We start from the raw sequence: 20,840 nt of genomic DNA on the forward strand, positions 1-20,840 counted from the left end.
AGGCTGCTGCCTATAGGCACAGACTAGAAATAACTTTACACTTTAAGGATTGGAACACTATTCACTTTAATAATGTTTACATATCTGGCATTACTCATCTCATATGTATATGCTGTATTCTATACTATTCTACGGTATCTTAGTCAATAATGTTTACATATCTTGCATTACTCATCTCATATGTATATACTGTATTCTATACTATTGTAATGTATGTTAGCCACTTAATGTTTACATATCTGGTATTACTCATCTGATGTTTATGCTGTTTTCTATACTATTCTACAGTATCTCATTCACTTAATAATGTTTACATATCTGGCATTACTCATCTCATATGTATATACTGTATTCTATACCATTCTACTGTATCTTAGTCCGTTCCGCTCTGACATCGCTCGTCCATATACTGTACAGTATATAGTCTTAATTCATTCCTACTTAGATTTGTGTGTATTGAGTATATGTTGAGTAATTTGCTAGATATTACTTCTTAGATATTGCTGCACTGTTGGAGCTAGAAGCGCAATAACATCTGCTAATCACGTGCATGTGACCAATAACATTTGATTTGAAGTCAGGATGAAATCCAAATAGACAATTTGAAGTGTCCCGAAAGCAACAACAAAACAACGGGCCTGAGCTTTACATGTGATTAAGGCTTAAATGTATCTTGAAAATAAAGCCTGAATTGTTATGTAGGGTTAAGCAGCGCTGCAGAATTCATCAAATACTTGTATCGTAAATGTTACTAGATGTGGCCATGGAGTGGCGCTCATCGTCAGGGGGAGAAAAACAAATTTGACCCAGAAATGAACACGTTGAACCGTATTGTTTACATCCGGTGCATCGGAACAGCATCTGCGTTTGTTTAGAAAGCTGGACCTAGCTAAATTTCTACACCTGTTTTATCAAAAGTTTTTTTTTTACAGATCGTCAAGGTATCTGGCTAAATAACGTCAGAAATGACTGAGGTGTGTGCTTCTTTATGTCAGTAAAGCTGAAATAACAATAGGTGTAGCTGACGCGCCACTAGCTAACGTTAGCATGATAGCTAGCAACGTTAAATTATGCCTAGCCTATTTGAAGCGCACGTAAAATAATTCCATTTGTGAAATTAATATTAGTCGGATCAACTTTATATATACACATCTAGCCCAAGTAACATCCTGTGGATGTGGTATCGTGGAGTTGAGATATACTTGGCAAGCTAGCATGCATCATGAATATGTAGCTACAGTAGGTAACTAGCAATGACAAATATTGCTGTTGTCGAAAGTAATGTTTCCGTCCATTTCATTTTTCAGGATGTGCAAAAGCACTCTGTGCACACGCTCGTGTTCAGGTCCCTCAAGAGAACTCATGATATGTTTGTAGCTGACCATGCCAAACCAGTCTCCTTGGATGAAACAAGGTACTCGTGTTTTGTAAAACAATATGCTGTCTTTGTTCTCCCATCTAGCTACTCGTTTCTGTGTGAGATAAAGATAAGCGGTATGTGGGTGGGTCCAGGATAGACATAAGTTTCCGACCCTACACTTGCTTACAGCTGCGCAGGGGTCGGACAGGCTTTATGTTTATATTGAGATACCGGGAGCCTCCACCCAGGGATGAGAAATTCGTTCTACTCCGAATTGTCCCATCATCCAATAAAATACAGTGTTATTTGTCACATGCTTCGTAAACAACACGTGTAGTGAAATGCTTACTTACAGGTCTTATTTACAGGTCTTTTCCAAAAATGCAGAATTAAAGATATAAATATTAAATAGAAATAGTAACACGAGGAATAAATACACAGTGAATAACAATAACGAGTACATTTACATTTACATTTAAGTCATTTAGCAGACGCTCTTATCCAGAGCGACTTACAAATTGGTGCATTCACCTAATGACATCCAGTGGAACAGCCACTTAAAAAATAACATGGCTATATACAGGGAGTATCAGTACAGAGTAGAATGTGCAGGGATACAAGGTGGTTGAGATCTATGTACATATAGGTAGGGACTAGGCGAAAGGATAGATAATAGACAGTAGCAGCAGTGTAAGTGGTGAGTGTGAAAGTGTGTGGTTCAGTATGCATGTGTGTGCCTGTTACTTGTGTGTGGGTGTATGTATGTGTTGGAGTGTGTAGGTAGAGTCCACTGTGTGCTCATAGGGGAGTTAGTGAAAACAAGTATGTGTGTGTTGGGGTGTCAGTGTACTACGTATGTGAGTTACACAATGTTACATTTTTTATTGAACCTTTATTCAACTAGGAAAGTCAGTTAAGAACAAATTGTTATTTATAATGACGGCCTACCCCGGTCAAACCCTAACCCGAACCATGCTGGGCCAATTGTGCGCCGCCCTACGGAACTCCCAGTCGTGGCCGGCTGTGATACAGCCTGGAATCGAACTAGGGTCTGTAGTGGTGCCTCTAGCACTGAGATGCAGTGCCTTAGACCGCTGCCCCACTTGGGAGCAGAAGATTGAACAACTCGTTTTTAAGTAAACTGACGTTTTCATCATGCTAGATAGCAGTAGCCACACAGCAATTATGGAATGACACGTCTCATTGAACAACATAGGAGCTGATTGGCCGACACATTTTACCTTTAATTGTACGACAAAGCTTTTTTTTTAAGTATACAGTGCCAGTCAAAAGTTTGGACACACGTTCAAGGGTTTTTCTTTATGTTTACTATTTTCAAATCTATGAAATAACACATATGGAATCATTTAGTAACCAAAAGATTTGAGATTCTTCAAAGTAGCCAACCTTTGCCTTAATGACAGCATTGCACACTCTTGGCATTCTCTCAACCAGCTTCATGAGGTAGTCATCTGGAATGCATTTCAATTAACAGGTGTACCTTGTTAAAAGTTAATTTGTGGAATTTCTTTCCTTAATGCGTTTGAGCCAATCAGTTGTGTTGTGACAAGGTAGGGGTGGTATACAAAAGATATCCCTATTTGGTTAAAGACTAAGTCCATATTAGGTCAAGAACAGCTCAAATAAGCAAAGAAAAATGACAGTCCATCACTACTTTAAGACATGGTCAGTCAATCCGGAAAATGTCCAGAACTTTGAACATTTCTTCAAGTGCAGTCGCAAAAACCATCAAGCACTATGATGAAACTGTTTCTAATGAGGACCGCCACAGGAAAGGAACACCCAGAGTTACCTCTGCTGCAGAGGGTAAGTTCATTAGAGTTACAAGCCTCAGACATTGCAGCCCAAATAAATGCTACACAGAGTTCAAGTAACAGACACATCTCAACATCAACTGTTCAGGGGAGTTTGAGTGAATCAGGCCTTCATGGTCGATTTGCTGCAAATAAACCACTACTAAAGGACACCAATAAGAAGAAGACTTGCTTGGACAAAGAAACACGAGCAATGGACATTAGACCAGTGGAAATCTGTCCTTTGGTCTGATGAGTCCAAATTGGAGATTTTTGATCTCCGCATGTGTAGTTCCCACCGTGAAGCATAGAGGAGGAGGTGTGATGGTGCTTTGCTGGTGACACTGGTGGTGAATATTTAGAATTCGAGGTACACTTGACCAGCATGACTACCACAGCATTCTACAGCGATATCCCATCTGGTTTTGGTTTAGTGGGACTATCATTTGTTTTTCAACAGGACAATAACTCAATAAATAATTCACCTCCAGGCTGTGTAAGGGCTATTTGACCAAGAAGGAGAGTGATGGAGTGTAGCGTCAGATGACCTGGCCTCCACAATCACCCGACTTTAACCCAATTGAGATGGTTTGGGATTAGTTGGACCGCAGAGTGAAGGAAAAGCAGCCAACAAGTGCTCAGCATATGTGGGAATTCCTTCAAGACTGTTGGAAAATCGTTCTAGGTAAAGCTGGTTGAGAGAATGCCAAGAGTGTGCAAAGCTGTCATCAAGGCAAAGCGTGGCTACTTTGAAGAATCTAAAATATGAAATATATTTTGACTTGTTTAACAGTTTCTTGGCTACTACATGATTCCATATGTGTTATATCATAGTTAAGATGTCTTCACTATTATTCTACAATGTAGAAACTAGTATAAAATAAAGAAAAACCCTTGAATGAGTAGGTGTGTCCAAACTTTTGGCTGGTACATTTACATCATTTAAGTCATTTAGCAGACGCTCTTATCCAGAGCGACTTACAAATTGGTGCATTCACCTTATGACATCCAGTGGAACAGCCACTTTACAATAGTGCATCTAAATCTTTTAAGGGGGGGGGTCATAAGGATTGCTTTATCCTATCCTAGGTATTCCTTAAAGAGGTGGGGTTTCAGGTGTCTCCGGAAGGTGGTGATTGACTCCGCTGTCCTGGCGTCGTGAGGGAGTTTGTTCCACCATTGGGGTGCCAGAGCAGCGAACAGTTTTGACTGGGCTGAGCGGGAACTGTACTTCCTCAGTGGTAGGGAGGCGAGCAGGCCAGAGGGGGATGAACGCAGTGCCCTTGTTTGGGTGTAGGGCCTGATCAGAGCCTGAAGGTACTGAGGTGCCGTTCCCCTCACAGCTCCGTAGGCAAGCACCATGGTTACATCATTTACATTTAACTGGTATGGTACTGTGTATATATATTGTGAATCACCTATACATTTGAAAAGATCAAGATATGATTTTTAGGCCATATCGCCCACCCCTACTTTCATGCTCTGATATGTTCAATTGAGTTAACTAGCGTTTCCCTTCGTAGTCACAAGGTGAAGATGGCGGCGAAGCTAAGGGCAGACTACAGTGCCGTTCTACACATGCCTGTTCTAAAAGAGGGCAAGGACAGACCACTGGGCTCCAACATGCATGGCAATCAGACCTCTCTCCAACCTGGTAAGAATGCCATCACTTCAACATCAATCGTTGACAAATCATTATTGATTTCATGAGCAACAAATAAGAGCAAAACCTCCCAAGTATTTTTCATTTATAACCCTCTGGTCTTCCAGGTGATGATCCAGAGTACTTGATCACTGGGACCCACGCATATCCCTCAGGACCTGGTAATTACAACAGTCTTACCCAGGGTTCCCTTACTCTGGTCCTGGAGAGGTACTGGGGGTGCAGGCTTTCGTTCCAGCCCTATCCTAACACACCTGATTTCAGCAAATCATGGCTGAAGATCATGCTGTTTTGAATCTGGTGTGTTAAATGATGGGCCGGAACAAAACCCTGCACGCCCAGTATCACTCCAGGACCAGACTTGGAGAACCCTCCCTCTGGTCTAACCCCATGTAATGCTACTGTTGCATGTAAAACCACATTCATTCATATTGTGTCCTCGGGGGTGTTACGTGACTTTTATAGCGCTGTGTATTGTCGTCCACAGGGCTGGCTCTGACGGCAGACACTCAGATACATAGGAACCCCAGTAAGGGGGGAGTTCAAGCCATGGCTCTTGCCCTGCCGCCATCACAAGCCAGGTACTTCCTTCAGATGATGCACGGTAGATGTGTCGAAGTGAGAAGACACCAGAGCAAACGGAATTCAAAAGTCCACATCAGACACTGTTTGACGCAGTACTTCCCCACAATTCCGTAGCACCACAACCTCCTGTACGGACCCCAGATGTTAGAGACATGAACAAAGTGTTATTGTATCCAAGCAACACGGGACTACGGGGTTGCCTATCTTAGAGTGCACTTTGAGACCATCCAGCAACCATTTTTTTGTGTGTGTGTAATTGCAGGCTGGACGCCAGTCGCACTGCAGCCGGTGTCGGGGACATTCCCAGACACGCAGGGGGGGCAGAGAGGTCTCCTGCTCCTCACTCACACGCTATGGTGGGGTAACGCTCTCTGATACGTATCATTAGTGCTACACACCTTTTTTTTTGCATCTGCTAACACTTCGCATGCATTTCTGCACCAACATTCCATTCAGTCTTGTATGATATAAGGCTACCACTATCAATAATACTACTTTTCTGTCTTCTTTCCAGTCTCTTTTGGAAGGAGGCGGCACCAAAAACTCGTCCCTCGTTGCCAGAAAAGCCCCTACTATGCCCAAGCCCCAGTGGCACGCTCCATGGAAGCTGTTTCGGGTAAAGGACATCGTTTTGTCATGTCAAGGGCTTCTTTAATACACTTACTTCCTCTACAGTCCCCACACTTTATCAAATGCACGTGGCACACTTACAAAAAGCTTGGATGTTTTGTAAGGAACTGTCCCTAGTCCTTCGAACGTACTACAATAATCGTAGAATATCTTCATGTGAGGCCTATGCGTTTTAAGATAACTTCAGGTGTATTGACTTGCTCCCTGTTTCGTGTGGTAACTGATACAGGTTTGCTTTATCCCTTCCAGGTCATCAGCGGTCATCTTGGCTGGGTGAGGTCCATTGCCGTAGAGCCCGGCAACCAGTGGTTTGTGACCGGCGCTGGCGACAGAACCATTAAGGTGAGTACAGAGAGAGACCGAGAGATCTGTAACTTCTAAACAGCGGTTTTGAAGCTGTGTACAAAACCGAAAGTAAAAGACGCAAATATGAAACTTAAGAATGGAACGCATAGAAATAGCGCTTCTTCTACTTGCTTTCAATGAGAAATCTACAACTAGCATTTATATGTAAATTTGGTCGGGTCCCCCCAAAAAGTTACATATTGCAGCTTTAAAGGAAGAGTAAGTCCTTTGTTTTATCAGTGTGTGTGATTGGCAGGAGGGATGTGACAATTTGTTTGATTTGATTTGAGATGATGAGACGTTGGTTCTACGTTTTTATCACTATCATCACTACAGGGACTGAAGAATGGGTAGATTGTCTCTGTAAAGGTGCAGCCAGTGAAACAGTAGATATGATAATAAGAAGTGACATCATAAGGGTTTTGGGACACCCATTTGATCTATTCAATGTCTGTCAACTGGTGGCATTTAGTCATGTATCTCGTAATACGTCAGCTATAAGTTCGACCGTGACGTCAAATCCCCACTGTTTCTCATTCTCCTGACAGATCTGGGACCTGGCCAGTGGGAAGCTAAAGCTCTCCCTGACGGGACACATCAGCACGGTGCGCGGCGTGGCCGTGAGCACCCGGAGCCCCTACCTGTTTTCCTGCGGCGAGGACAAGCAGGTCAAGTGCTGGGATCTGGAGTACAACAAGGTATTGTACTAGTACCCTTTCATTTCTGCTTTACTTTATATGATGTGTTTCAATGGACTGTTGGTCCATTTTTATGTAGTTAAGTATTTAGTATAGTTACGCCCACTCATTACTGCTCTACCTCACTTTTATTTTATCTTTTAGGTTATCAGGCACTACCACGGCCACCTCAGCGCCGTGTACGACTTGGACCTGCACCCAACCATCGACGTGCTGGTCACATGCAGTCGAGATGCCACAGCCAGGGTAAGTCTTGCTAATGACTAGTTGTCTTAACTTTCAAAAACGTTATTTTAGTGGAACATTTTGGAGTGTATTGGGAGGTCAATATGAAATCTCTACGTCTATAGGTGTGGGATATCAGGAGCAAAGCCAACGTGCACACCCTGTCCGGACACACCAACACAGTGGCCACAGTCAGATGCCAGGCCGCCGAACCGCAGATCATCACAGGTACGGACAAGGATATGTTACAACTGCTTTGCCTTGCTGTGTTCATATATTGGCTAGTTGACTCACTCCAAAGTACCATCAATGTCTCATTATCTTGTTACGTTCTATTATGAGCTGGCGCGAGGAGAAATCGGGATTTTTAAATTTTGACCTTTTCTCCTGGGTCATGTTCAGTAGGGAAAAAATAGGATAGAACACTTTGAACTTGTCCAAATAAGAACGCAGCGTTTTATTGTTAGTTTCAAAACATTTTGCTACGGTGTGACCTTCTGAACACGACCCGGCTCTTTCCGTTCCAGGGAGCCACGACTCTACCATCAGGCTATGGGATCTGATAGCTGGGAAGACCAGAGCCACTCTCACCAATCACAAGAAGTCTGTCAGAGCACTGGCCCTACATCCCAGACAGTACGTCACTTCCTCATACGTAGTAAACGATGATGCATATGTTGCACCCAAGTTAGTCATCTTCTGGTATCTAGTTGTAGTTAATGATAGGGTTGATAGGCTCGCTCATTTTATTTGTGCGTTTTGTATTATGGCACTGAACCATTCGTTGGCTGAATGTTACAGGTATACCTTAGCCTCTGGCTCTGCCGACAACATCAAGCAGTGGACGTTCCCAGACGGCAACTTCATCCAGAACCTCTCTGGACACAACGCCATCATCAACGCAATGGCGGTCAACTCAGACGGCGTGCTGGTATCAGGAGGTATGAAAACGTCCTTTACTTTTTCCAACAGGGATATCCTTGTCCCATCGCCCACTAGCGACTCGTGTGGCGGGCCGGGCGCAGTGCACGCTGACACGGTCGCCAGGTGTACGGTTATTCCTCCGACACATTGGTGCGGCTGGCTTCCGGGTTAAGTGGGCATTGTGTCAAGAAGCAGTGTGGCTTGGCTGGGTTGTGTTTCGAAGGACACCTTCGCCTCTCCCAAGTCCGTACGGGAGTTGCAGCGATGAGACAAGACTATAACTACCAATTGGATACAGCGAAATTGGGGGGGGAAAGGGGTTGAAAAAAATTTGAACAAAAAATATCTTGCGATTGAAATTGACAGTTTTGATCCTCTGTCAGGATGATTGGGTTAGATTTTTTCATAGTACATTGAATGACTCTGAAGGGCTTTGTTGCTTCAAAAGCGCACTACTAAAGATGGACAACAAATGAAAGGGAAGTGGTAACTGCAGAGGCTGGAAGCAAATATATTGAATGGCTAAGTGATAGGAAATCCTATATACGGCTAGATCCTAGACACTACTGTCTATCTATACCGATGTCTTGAACTAGATACAGCTAATCCTTCCATCTTTTTATTGTCTCCGTTAGCTGACAACGGCACCATTCACCTGTGGGACTGGCGGACCGGCTACAACTTCCAGCGTATCCACGCCGCCGTGCAGCCCGGCTCACTGGACAGCGAATCGGGGATCTTCGCCTGCATGTTCGACCACTCGGAGAGCAGGCTGATCACGGCCGAGGCCGACAAGACCATCAAGGTGTACAAAGAGGACGACACCGCGGTAGGGGAAGACTTTTATCCTGTGCTGTATAGCTACACAGGTTTTTGTTGATTTGAGATGTGATTCAATAGTGGATGTGTTATTTACAACCTCATACAAAGTGGATGTTTATTCAGTCAGGGAAAATGACAGTCACTAAGACATTGCTCAGCTAATGAAACGGTTGTATTACTTTGAGTACTTCATAAGTTCTTGTTTCTGACTAAGATGGGATTGTTTTTTTTCTTTCAGACCGAGGAAAGCCACCCAATCAACTGGAAACCGGAGATCCTCAAGAGGAAAAGATTCTAAAAAAATACATTCATTCATTTCTATTGTCAATATTCCCATCAATAGAACTCCCATAATTTTTTAAATAAGAATATTCGCACAAAAACGAGTTGGCTTTTATTTTTACTATAATTTTGGGGGTTTTCAAAGTACTCCTTATTCTAAGTACCATTTTGCAATCTTCAATGTACCATGTTAGTCCAACAAAGCAGACATTTTGGACAGCCAATAACCTTCCAGAATGTTTGTTCTTCATGATGAATGCTCTCTCATATCTCTGGTCACTCTCGTCCACCATGAGAATCCACTTCTCAGCTCCGTAAGGGCTCGCCTTAGTGTACACATAGTCCCCACTCGGGTCAAATCCAGTAAATGTGTGGAAAATTCTAGATTTTCTCATCATTAGAAATGTTTTCTTTTATTTCTTTATTTTCAGAAACACCAACTGTATATACAAGAGAAACGTAATGTGTTGAGTATTCTGGTGTATGAAATAAATCACTATGATTAACAGAACCATAAAGAAAAAAACATGTTGCATCTCATTTTGAATTTCCGTGAAGCGTGACTCACCCATGTAACCATTGGTGACAACATTCCCATAGTGTTTGCAGCTGTTTCCATTGATCTCCCAGTATCCGTTATCTCCTGGGTGGTCCTGGAGCTACACCGTATTCCTGGTTTCACTGATAACATGGAACTTCTGCTCACCTGTTAGACAAAGCAGATTTACACTGTAACATAAAACTACTTCATACGGTAATTTGTGGTATTATCAACAGTAAAATACTCAGTTTTACTGTAGCATACTGTAAATGATGGGCCATTGTGGGAAAATGTTGTGGGTGGGGAAATAATTGCTCTATTTTGAGTGGTACTGTAATTCCACCCCACAGAATACAGTACCATTACCGTATCATTGGGAGTTCCAAAATTGGTATTGTTGTTTCTGGCTTATTAACATATTTGAGGCGTGCTTTGTAAGAGGCTATATTGCACCTGTGAGTGAGAATGCTGTACCAATTTAAGTCCTATGTGGTTATAGTGCCCCATCAATTTAAAATGTATAGGGGACAGATTGGAGTGGGGCACATCTTAAACCTTAAATGGTTGCACATTTTGCCATGTCCTTTTGCTCTGTTGTCCCCTGTAGTCGCTGCCAGTTTGGAAGCTCCCAGAAGTGCAGGTGTTATAAGACACCAAATATTCATTAATATGCTGTAATGTGTAAACAGTTTACCTAGCAGCAAACCTGCTTGCACCAATCCCATGTAATTACAGTAAACCATTTTTATCATTCATTATGATTACGCTAGTATTCACTTTTTTAGCAGTATAATAATCAATGTTACGGTATTGTACTGTCATTACACAGTACTTGCTTTGATACTGTATTCATATTACAGAATTTGACTTTCCACAGCTGCCTGTAAGTTACTGTCAAATTCTCAGCAACCCCTTTACAGTGTAAATTAACTCACCAACGTGCATTAAAGGTGCAATAAATGAAGTATAAATACTCATTCATTCTTGAAGAATATAACTCATAAATGCCTCGTGAGTTTTGTTCAACTGTCGTACCTGATCGGAACCCAGAATATATTTTTTTACTCCATTGTTTGTAAATAATATAATAATAAACACTATATTAATCGTAAACAAACACTGTATAGCCTCAACCTGGTTAACGGTTAGATTCAGTCCACTTTGATATCTTGATAATATGCAGCTCTTTAAAGGGCAAATCCACAGATGAAACAATAACAAAACGAATTCCCCGCCTCTGTTTTGGTAAAAAGTTGTGGGATGGGCAAGGAGAAATGTAAACACTCTCAGATTAATCGACAGCTATGGTTACAAGGACTGACCATCAATTATATAAAAAAAGGATTGTTTTATCCATGATATGAGGCTACACAGTGTTTGTTTACATTTACAATGTTTACAAACATTGGAGGCAAACAAGCTTATATTTTAGGTTCTTGTGGAGTGTGACAATTGAACTGAGCTCATAAGCCATTTATAAGTTATTCTTCAAGAATCAATGGATATATATATATACACATACAATACTGGTCAAAAGTTTTAGAACAGCTACTCATTCAAGTTTTTGTTTTTACTATTTTCTACATTGTAGAATAGTGAAGGCATCAAAACTATTAAATAACACATGAAATCATGTAGTAACCCCAAAAAAAAGTATAAATTGATTTAGGAAATAGTCGAACTGATACAGGACAGACCTGGATTCAAATGGCATTTGTTTTCTTTCAGATACTTAGTGCGTTTGGTTGAGCTTGTATATGGAGTGCCAGACAGACATTAAAAAATTATATTTCAATGGTGCCAGATTGGTGGGGTTGTACTTTTGGGGTGATTCTATTGGTTATAATGCACCAGGGAAGCTCAATCAGTGCAGCTAATGCATTTGACAGAAGAGAAAAAATACACTTTGAACCCTGGTCTGCAGGGCAATTTCCAGTTCACCACATTAATCACAAGCATTTCATTCAATATTGTCACGTTCTGACCTTAGTTCTTTTGTTATTTCTTTGTTTTGTATGGTCAGTGCGTGTTGGGTGGGTTATCTATGTTCGTTTTTCTATGTTCGTTTTTTCGTTTGGCCTGGTAGGATTCTCAATCAGAGGCAGGTGTCGGTAGTTGTCTCTGATTGAGAATCATACTTAGGTAGCCTTTTTCCACCTGTGTTTCGTGGGTGCTTATTTTCTGTCTGTGTATGTCACCAGACAGGACTGTTTTGTTTCGTGTCATTCTCATTTATCATTAGTTTTGTTGTTTCGTTCGAGTTTCGTTTTCATTAAAAGGCATAATGAATACTTACCACGCTGCACCTTGGTCCTCCGATCCTTACTACTCCTCGTCAGAGGATCGGAAGACAGCCGTTACAAATATGTGGTTTTATTGTTGGGTATAAAATTGTTTTTATATTTGGGTAAATGGTTTTATTGTTTCTCCCTCAGTGGATATCTTAGTGACATACACAAACCCATATTCAAGATTAAACTGATCCTCTCTTGCCCCACAGCTCTCACAAAGACAAGAGGACATTGATTTATTTGTTTTCTTTAATTAATATGCAAAAAAATGTATAACAATTCTGTTATGTAACAAAAACTCATGAAGGGAATAGAGACACAGTCATTGGGAATCCCGTTTTCTATGGATAGAGTATTACAAACTTAGTAAGCAGTAATGACTCAATGTTGCCACAATTTAGGGATTGTCAGTTATGATCATGCATTGCCTCTGACATGACAACTTCAGTACTTGTCGGACCTGCATTAAATACATTATAGTAATATAAAACATCCTCAGAGTAAGAGGCTCGTTCATATTTGATCCACCGTAGTAACCTGATCCTGTTATCAGGCGTGGGACAACAGCTTGCACAAGTTTAGAATAAAAACAATGTCCATGCAAGAAGACCAATTTGTAAGTCGCTCTGGATAAGAGCGTCTGCTAAATGACTTAAATGTAATGTAAATGTAAGACTGAACAAGGTGTGATGGAGTGATTTCAGACAGAAAAGTGCCTGTTAATCATCTGTTACGCTCGTCAGTTGTATTTGTCAAAATTGTATTAAAAAAGGAGCAACGCAGCACAAGTAGCAACCATGATCGTCATTACCACAATCTAAAAATACATTTGATGTTCAAACACTTGTAGTGTATGGAAATAGTGCTTAATAACAGTGGTGACATGGAACTATTTGAATAATCTCTGACAGTACTGTCACCCACAAGAGGCTAAACAAAACATACTTTACAACCTGTAAACTAGAACCAAACTACACTAACAGTATTTTTGACTGAAATACTTTCGTTATATATAAAAGGTGTTTCAAAAAGGCATTGTGCTTTTAAGAAAAACAAAGCTTTCATGTAAAGTGTGCCATATATTAATAAACAGGTTTTCAAAAATATTGTAGTCTCTGTGACTGGAGTGATATATCATGGTAAACCTGTTACACATAGATTAAAGAAAACGCTTGGAATGTCTTTTGGTTTCCGTCTTCTGGTTTGGTCAAGCAAAAGTCCATCCATGCATGAGTCTACAACAATAAACAAATGGAGTGTTAAACTTTACTATTGTCTTCATCAGCATCATCATTTTGTGTGTATGACTCTAGATTATGGAGGTAAATGAATGTATTCTCTGTAGGAAACGTTCTGTTAACTCACCATGGACTTCATCTCACCACCGTCTCCATCTGGCCCGGGCCGATCCCTTCCCTCCATATTCTTACTGTCACGCCCTGGCCTTAGTATTCTTTGTTTTCGTAATTATTTTAGTTAGGTCAGGGTGTGACATGGGGAATGTATGTGTTTTTGTAGTGTCTAGGGTGGTTGTAAGGTTTAGGGGGTTTATTAGAGTAGTTGGGTTTATGTAGTAGTCTAGCTGTGTCTATGGTTGAGTGTAGGTATCTAGGAAAGTCTATGGTTGCCTGAATTGGGTCTCAATTAGAGACAGCTGGTTATTGTTGTCTCTGATTGGGAGCCATATTTAAGGCAACCATAGGCTTTAGCTGTTTGTGGGGAATTGTCTATGCTGAGGTTCTATGTTGCATGTGTTGCACTTAGTTCTTGTATAGCTTCACGTTTGTCATTTTGTTGTTTTATTTGTTCTTCTTCAAATTAAAGAGAAGATGTATTTTGCACACGCTGCGCCTTGGTCCTCTCTCTCTCCCTTTGACGATCGTGACACTTACTGTTCTCTACAAACTCCTAAAGAGGGATGGATAGGAAGAAGAAAGAGCATGAATCTGGGTTGGTGTTGAGACAATAGGGGTCAAGTATCGTAAACGCTAACAAGGTGAGTTCAGTGTAATATGTGCATAAGAACACTATTTACCATATAGAAATAGATTAAAGTGGTATTCTGTAAAACCATTCAGGTACGTTAGACATTTCTTCAGGCACCACAAGCAGCAGATGCAGGATTTCAACAAACACAGGCAGTTTCCTACAAACAGAAAATACATTCAGCTTTAGTTCTCCACCCATTGTCTGACATGACTTGGTAGAATTGAAAGTGAGTATGTTTAAAGGAATTATCTGAAAATAATATTTCCTGCTCCTTATGTAGCCCTTTCGGGAAGTCAAAATGACCTCATGACCTCATGAGTGGAATGTTATTCATATGTTTCAACAAGCCTAAAATCCAGTGTTGCTGTGCCAAACAGTTTTGTTGTATTTCAGTCTTCTGTGATGTATATAAAGTGTAATATTGTTATGTAAACTCAAAATGTATTACATTTCAACTCTATATCTGACATGGTATATGTGTAGTATTTGTGTTAAGCCCATAACCATGTGTGTGAGGTGTAGACTTTTGTTTCAAAGTAGATTTGTTAAAGACTAACAAGAAATACTCTGTGAACCTGATTTAGCCCACTGCAGTAAAGGGTTATTCATTAATGATCAAATCTACCTACTGACAGTTTGTGTTCATCCCCTGTGAATTCTATTGTAGTTGATGACTTTAGAAAACCTTCAACACATCTGCAGTATTTCCTTGTTTAACATTTCTGATTCACACATCAAGCATGAAGAGAGATCAGACATGTGAAGAGTTAACTGTTCCAGAGCACAGAGCAGCACTGGGTGGGGAGCAGCATGTCAACGTCACTTTACTAAAGTGAAACTGAAGTGTATAGACATACTATATATGTGCGCACACAAACAAACGGTCTCATACTCTTCTGGAAATTCTTTTAAGACAGCTACGCAGTCTCTATATATTTTTTACTACAGTATACAGTACCGATATATCGGAGAAAGCGCCCACACTCTTTTACACACAGATAGAGGTGAGTACAGATTTACAGGGCAGGTGAAGATGCATTCTACTGGGTGAATTCTTGTATTCTAATGAATTCCTTTTTTCTGCGGTTTTCTTTTTTCCTGTTTTCTTCTACATTACATTCTACTTTATTTTGTACATTGACTAATACATTAATTAATTTATACTGTATGTTGTATGGTTAAACAACTTGAATTAACATTGGTTAGCTTCTCTAAATGCCGTGTTGACAGTGGCACTGAAACTATCGAGAGCTGACTCATTCCATGAAATAATTTAAAGTTCCACCTTCTCTGTCTAGATATGGCTTCCTCCAGCAGTCTCCTAACTGAAGAGCAGTTCCTGTGCTCTATCTGTCTGGATGTGTTCACTGAGCCAGTCACCACTTCATGTGGACACAACTTCTGCAAGGCCTGTATCACAAAGTACTGGGATAGCAAGGACCTGTGCCAATGTCCACTGTGTCAGGAGAAGTTCTACAGACGACCTAAGCTTCGTGTCAACACAACTTTCAGAAAGGTTGTAGAGACATTTAAAAACAGGAGAGATAAAGATAGAGATGGGCCCCCTCCCAAACCTGGAAAAGTGGCCTGTGACGTCTGCACTGGGACGAAGCGCAAGGCCCTGAAGTCCTGCCTGGTGTGTCAGACCTCTTACTGTGAGACTCACCTGGAGCCTCATCAGATAGCCCCACCCTTAAAGAAACACAAACTGATCAACCCTGTGGAGAACCTGGAAGACAGGATGTGTAAGAAGCATGACAGACTCCTGGAGTTGTTCTGTAGGACTGACCAGACATGTGTGTGTCAGTTCTGCACTGAGGGAGAACACAAGACTCATGACACTGTCCCTATAGAGGAAGAGTGTGGAGAGAGGAAGGCTCAGCTGGGGAAAACTGAGGCAAAAGTGCAGCTGATTATCCAGGAGCGACTGAAGAAGCTTAAAAAGAGCAGACTCTCAGTAAATCGCAGCAAGAGAGATGCAAAGAGAGAGATAGCAAACAGTGTACAAGTCTTTAATGCTCTGGTGCGCTACATTAAGAAAAGCCAGGCTGAGCTGATTGAGGTGATTGAGGAGAAGCAGAAAGCAGTAGAGAGGCAGGCTGAAGGGTTCATTAAAGAACTGGATCAGGAAATCACTGAGCTAAAGAGGAGAAGCACTGATCTGAAGCAGCTCTCACACACTGAGGACCACCTCCAACTTCTCCAGAGCTTCCTATCCCTAGAATACAAACCTCCACCAACCAAGAACTGGTCTGAGATCAGTGTTCACAGTGATCTGTGTGTGGAGACTGCGAGGAGAGCTGTGTCTCAGCTGGAGGAGATACTGAATAAAGAGATGGAGAAGCTGCCTGAAGTCAAACTGAAGAGGATTCAGCAGTATGCTGTGGATGTGACTCTGGACCCTGATACAGCATGTTCCATTCTCATCCTGTCTGAAGATGGGAAACAAGTAAGAACTGTAGCCATACCACAGAATCGTCCTGACAATTCAAAAAGGTTTGAAGTTCATCGATTTGTCCTTGGAAAGGATGGCTTCTCCTCAGGAAGATTTTACTATGAGGTGATTGTTAAGGGGAAGGCTAGATGGAATTTAGGAGTGGCCAGAGAGTCCATAGACAGGAAGAGGAATATCACACTGAGTCCTGAGGATGGACTCTGGACTGTGACCCGAAGGGATGAGAATGTTAACTGGATCTCCCCCCCTTTCATCCTCTCCTTGAGAAAGAAGCAACAGAAGGTGGGGGTGTTTGTGGACTATGAGGAGGGTCTGGTCTCCTTTTACAATGTGGAGGCCAAGTCTCATATCTACTCTTACACTGGCTGCACCTTTACAGAGAAACTCTTTCCATTCTTCGGCCCATCTGATAATGATGATGGTCAAAACTCAGCCCCTCTCATCATCGCTCCTGTCAATCATACATACTGATTAAACAATGCAGAGGGAGCAGTTAATTAACTAATTACATTCACAAATCATTAAATATATTTAGTCAGCTTACATGACATGTGATTAGAATTTCCATGGATGTCCTCTGAAATCTCATAACGAATTTAAAATTGAAACTTCTTTACTCTTTAAGAACAGATTGAATATTACTGGGGGAGGGGGTGCCACAAAATAGGGGAGGGTTGTCCAACCTTTATTTTCTTTGGGTAGGGCACAGGGGAGGGTAGTGCATTTTGTCCCTGGTTTACATTCGCCATTTTTCTCATATTTTCTCTAAATACACAATGTCTTGACTTACTTTTGATATTACCCTAATTAAGTTTAGAAACATTTGGGGAAGGTTTGGTATGGTGTGGCTATTAAGCTTTAGCTACTGCAGGCCAATGATATGAACGCAGTGCACCCCTGTCACGTTGTATAAATGATTGGAGACAGGCGCAGGAATACGTAATAGGGCTTTTTAATACTGCACCCAAAATTACAACATGCCTTTAAAAGGCACGGGGACGAAGCCCAAAACACACACTTATACAAAACACAGGGATGTAACCCAAACAATAGACCGAGGTTAAACCTCTAATAAATACACAGGACGAGACCCGTTATACACTACACGGGACGAGACCTGAAATAACAAGTGCATCTTACACGCAGCATGAAAGCCGAAACATTAAAGCATAGGTACTCACAAGACCAACGGACATGGGAACATTAATCGACCAAGACAATGGAGAACAGAGGGCACATATAAACAATCACTAATCAGGGGGAATGGGAACCAGGTGTGCCTAATGAGACAGTTCAGTGAAGCCTAGAGACTGGCAACGTAGACCTCCGGAACTGGTGCACAGAATGAGCAGCAGCACCAGGGGGACCCGTGACAGCCCCGGCGCTCCAACTGACTTCAACTGTTGAACTTGAGGTGAGGAGGACTGATTCAGGCCTACCAGAGTTACTCCTTTATCTATCAATATAATGTTTATCTTTATGCAAAATATTTGGATGTAGCAAAATTCCTCAAATGTCCGGTAAATTTAAATCTTTCCTGTCATGTAGTCCGGCGTCAAGTTTTCCTAAAGGAAACTCTGATTTTGCATATTGTTTTTATGAAGATTTTAGAATATTCACATGAAAATCTGTGGCTAATTGGATGGAAACCTAGCTATAGACACCCTAAAGACTAGTCCATTGTCAGTTTAATTATGCCTGCACATCATGACTGGCCTGTTCAGGTCAAGTTACCATGGATCACAGTCCTACAGAGACACCCCGCACTCCCGCAGAGGGGGAGAGGTAGAAAGGGATTGATGGGGGAGAGGGGGGGGTTATGACACCTCAAGCCATTGTAAATCTTAAGGCAGCAGACGAATCCTTTGTCCTGTCAGTGGAGGATTGGAATGTATGGTGGGCCGATGGAGAATCTACCTCAGAACTGTAGCATGCAATAAATGGACTTTGGTACATATTTTATCAGCCGAAATGGTGGTAACAATGATAGATGAAATTTGAAAATGAATGTCGTTTTTGTTATGTTAATAATAGTTAAATGACAACGTTATAACGGAAAAATTGTAACTTGAAGAGTTTTCATATATGGAAATGATGTTGCCATACTGTGCGTTGTGTAGAAAATATCCAGATCAAGGAGAATATTTTTGTATCAATTAACTATTATTTTAGTTGTCTAACGAGAGCATAGTACATTGTGATACCTTGCCTCGTAACTAGATATGCCCCAGAGAACTTGTCATAAAGACAGAGATGCCCCTTTGTGACCCGGGGGTATGAAACATATGAGTTAAGAATTTACATACCAGACTAAAACGGACCACAGCTGCAGCTTGATTTAAGATAGTCATAACCCCACAAACGCAAGAGGACAAAGGACCTCTTAACAATCAAGGCTACGGTTGATTACTGTATCTACGAAAGGGGAATTCAAGAAGATCCAGCTAGTTTTTCTCTTCAAATCATCGGTTGTCTACACGGCCCTTCTACCCAAGCTGGGAGCGACGACACGGCTGATTATCCTCCTAGGAAGTCCACTCACACAGAACGAGTGCAAGGAAACAGACCACTAAGAGGAAGTACACTGACATCATGTGGACAATCAGAGTCTTACACCTGGTAACGAAGGAGACGCCTCCATCGGAGAAGGCCTCGTCGAATCGCCCAGTAAGCAGAACTCGGTCCACGAAGAGATACTTAACGGAGACCTTCAACAAGTAATTACATCATTATAATTCTGACCCATAAGAGCGGCAGTTCGGGGCAAGGTGTCAGGGCTAAACTAAGCATAGTTTACAAATGTATCCAAGTGTGCTTTTCTCTGGTGCACTCTCTCTCTCTCTCTCGCTCTCTCTTTCTAAATCCCCATCTTGTGTAACACATGTCATATTGTGTTGGTCCGCTAGGGACCTATTTCATTGTATTAAGTTCTAGTCAATAGCCTGGACTGTATGTTTGTGTATGTGTATCTTATATTATTATTTAGCTTGTTAGTAAATAAATAATCATTTAGTGAGACCCGGGTTTGTGCAGATTTAAGAATTATGCAACGCTCAGAATGAGACTTAAGAGGAAATTAATTAATTGCTGACTGCTGTGAAATCGTTACTCTGATATTCGTTGAGTTAATTTGGGAAACGTTAACTCATTAAACAAACTTTTCTCATGGTGCCCCATGTTACTGAGCTCATGGTTGCCTGATTAATCTAATCACGTAATTATAAACACAGTTAATTATTCAATAAATATCAGTCGTCAGAATAATGACCAACGTTACGACATGTGTATTTGAGCTTGTGTCCTCAAAAGTGACTATACTTCAGCAATTTATAATCATTTTTACCAGTTAGATTTGAACCTTTCTTGGAGTATGTAGCATTATTAGTTATTGTTTGTCCTCTCATGATAAATAATTACTGTTGTGACCACTGTGCTGGACATGTAATGGGTCCTAGGTGTAGTTGGTGTAGAGAGTCAGGCGCAGGACAGCAGATATGAGTAATCAACGTACTTTTACTCAAAATGTCAAATATACAAAGTAACAAATACACGCACACCATGACAGACCGAAAAGACAATAAAACAACCACTCACAAAATACCACATGGGGAACAGAGGGTTAAATAATAAACAAGTAGTTGAGTGAAACCAGGTGTGAAAAGACAGACAGAACAAATGGAAAAAGAAAAGTGTATTGACAGTGGCTAGAAAGCCAGTGACGTCGACCGCCGAACGACGCCCGAACAAGTAGAGGGACCAAATTTGGCAGAAGTCGTGACAGGACATTTTTTATGTTTGTGCTTTTCTAATAACTAATTTATGTGTTCTATTCATGTGCTTTTCTAATAACAATTTCCTGTGTTCATGGAAGTAACAGACTGAAAAAATCCTCACTATCAGTAGCTTCAATTTGACAGTACACCAAGAACTTTGTTTTGAGAACGAAATATATCTCAGATTCAAGATCTCAGCTTAAAGAGAAGAAGCCTCATAAGATATTTGTCACTTTGGCATAAATGATTCGGGAGACAGGCGCAGGAATGCGTAATAGTTTTTTTTATTAAGCCCAAATTAAAGGCACAGGGACAAAGACCAAACAAACACATAACAAAACACAGGGTAGAAACCCAAAACAAAAGAGCGAGGAGTACCTTAAATAAAAAACATGAGCACAATGATTAACACACAGGACGGGACCCGTAATCATCTGCGCAAT

The 20,840-nt window shown here is 41.2% G+C and overlaps 2 protein-coding genes across 2 annotated transcripts; both read left to right on the forward strand.

Annotated features, from left to right (window-relative positions):
* Nucleotides 1–821: 821 nt before the first annotated feature.
* On the forward strand, nucleotides 822–10,886 carry LOC129840970 (pleiotropic regulator 1-like). The gene is made up of 15 exons (XM_055909044.1): nucleotides 822–974; nucleotides 1,308–1,414; nucleotides 4,698–4,828; nucleotides 4,945–4,998; nucleotides 5,325–5,418; nucleotides 5,685–5,778; nucleotides 5,937–6,038; nucleotides 6,302–6,394; nucleotides 6,946–7,095; nucleotides 7,240–7,341; nucleotides 7,446–7,548; nucleotides 7,848–7,956; nucleotides 8,122–8,261; nucleotides 8,880–9,073; nucleotides 9,305–10,886. The coding sequence occupies exons 1-15, from the start codon at nucleotides 966–968 to the stop codon at nucleotides 9,362–9,364; spliced, it is 1,542 nt and encodes a 513-aa protein (XP_055765019.1). The 5' UTR covers nucleotides 822–965; the 3' UTR covers nucleotides 9,365–10,886.
* A 4,127-nt stretch (nucleotides 10,887–15,013) lies between these two features.
* Nucleotides 15,014–19,795, forward strand: LOC129840969 (E3 ubiquitin-protein ligase TRIM39-like). Its single transcript, XM_055909043.1, has 2 exons — nucleotides 15,014–15,173; nucleotides 15,468–19,795. Exons 1-2 carry the CDS (start codon nucleotides 15,032–15,034, stop codon nucleotides 17,093–17,095), a joined length of 1,770 nt encoding a protein of 589 aa, XP_055765018.1. The 5' UTR covers nucleotides 15,014–15,031; the 3' UTR covers nucleotides 17,096–19,795.
* Nucleotides 19,796–20,840: the final 1,045 nt, after the last annotated feature.

This window comes from Salvelinus fontinalis, chromosome 42, assembly GCF_029448725.1.
Source record: "Salvelinus fontinalis isolate EN_2023a chromosome 42, ASM2944872v1, whole genome shotgun sequence".
Lineage (NCBI taxonomy): Eukaryota > Metazoa > Chordata > Actinopteri > Salmoniformes > Salmonidae > Salvelinus > Salvelinus fontinalis.

Bases quoted from the DNA above. Each gene is read 5' to 3' on its own strand.
- LOC129840970 (XM_055909044.1), top strand. The intron at 6,395-6,945 runs GTGAGTACAGAG...TTCTCCTGACAG, and splicing joins CTGGCGACAGAACCATTAAG to ATCTGGGACCTGGCCAGTGG. The intron at 7,549-7,847 runs GTACGGACAAGG...TTTCCGTTCCAG, and splicing joins CGAACCGCAGATCATCACAG to GGAGCCACGACTCTACCATC.
- LOC129840969 (XM_055909043.1), top strand. From the start codon at position 15,032: ATGTGCGCACACAAACAAACGGTCTCATACTCTTCTGGAAATTCTTTT. The intron at 15,174-15,467 runs GTGAGTACAGAT...TTCTCTGTCTAG, and splicing joins TCTTTTACACACAGATAGAG to ATATGGCTTCCTCCAGCAGT.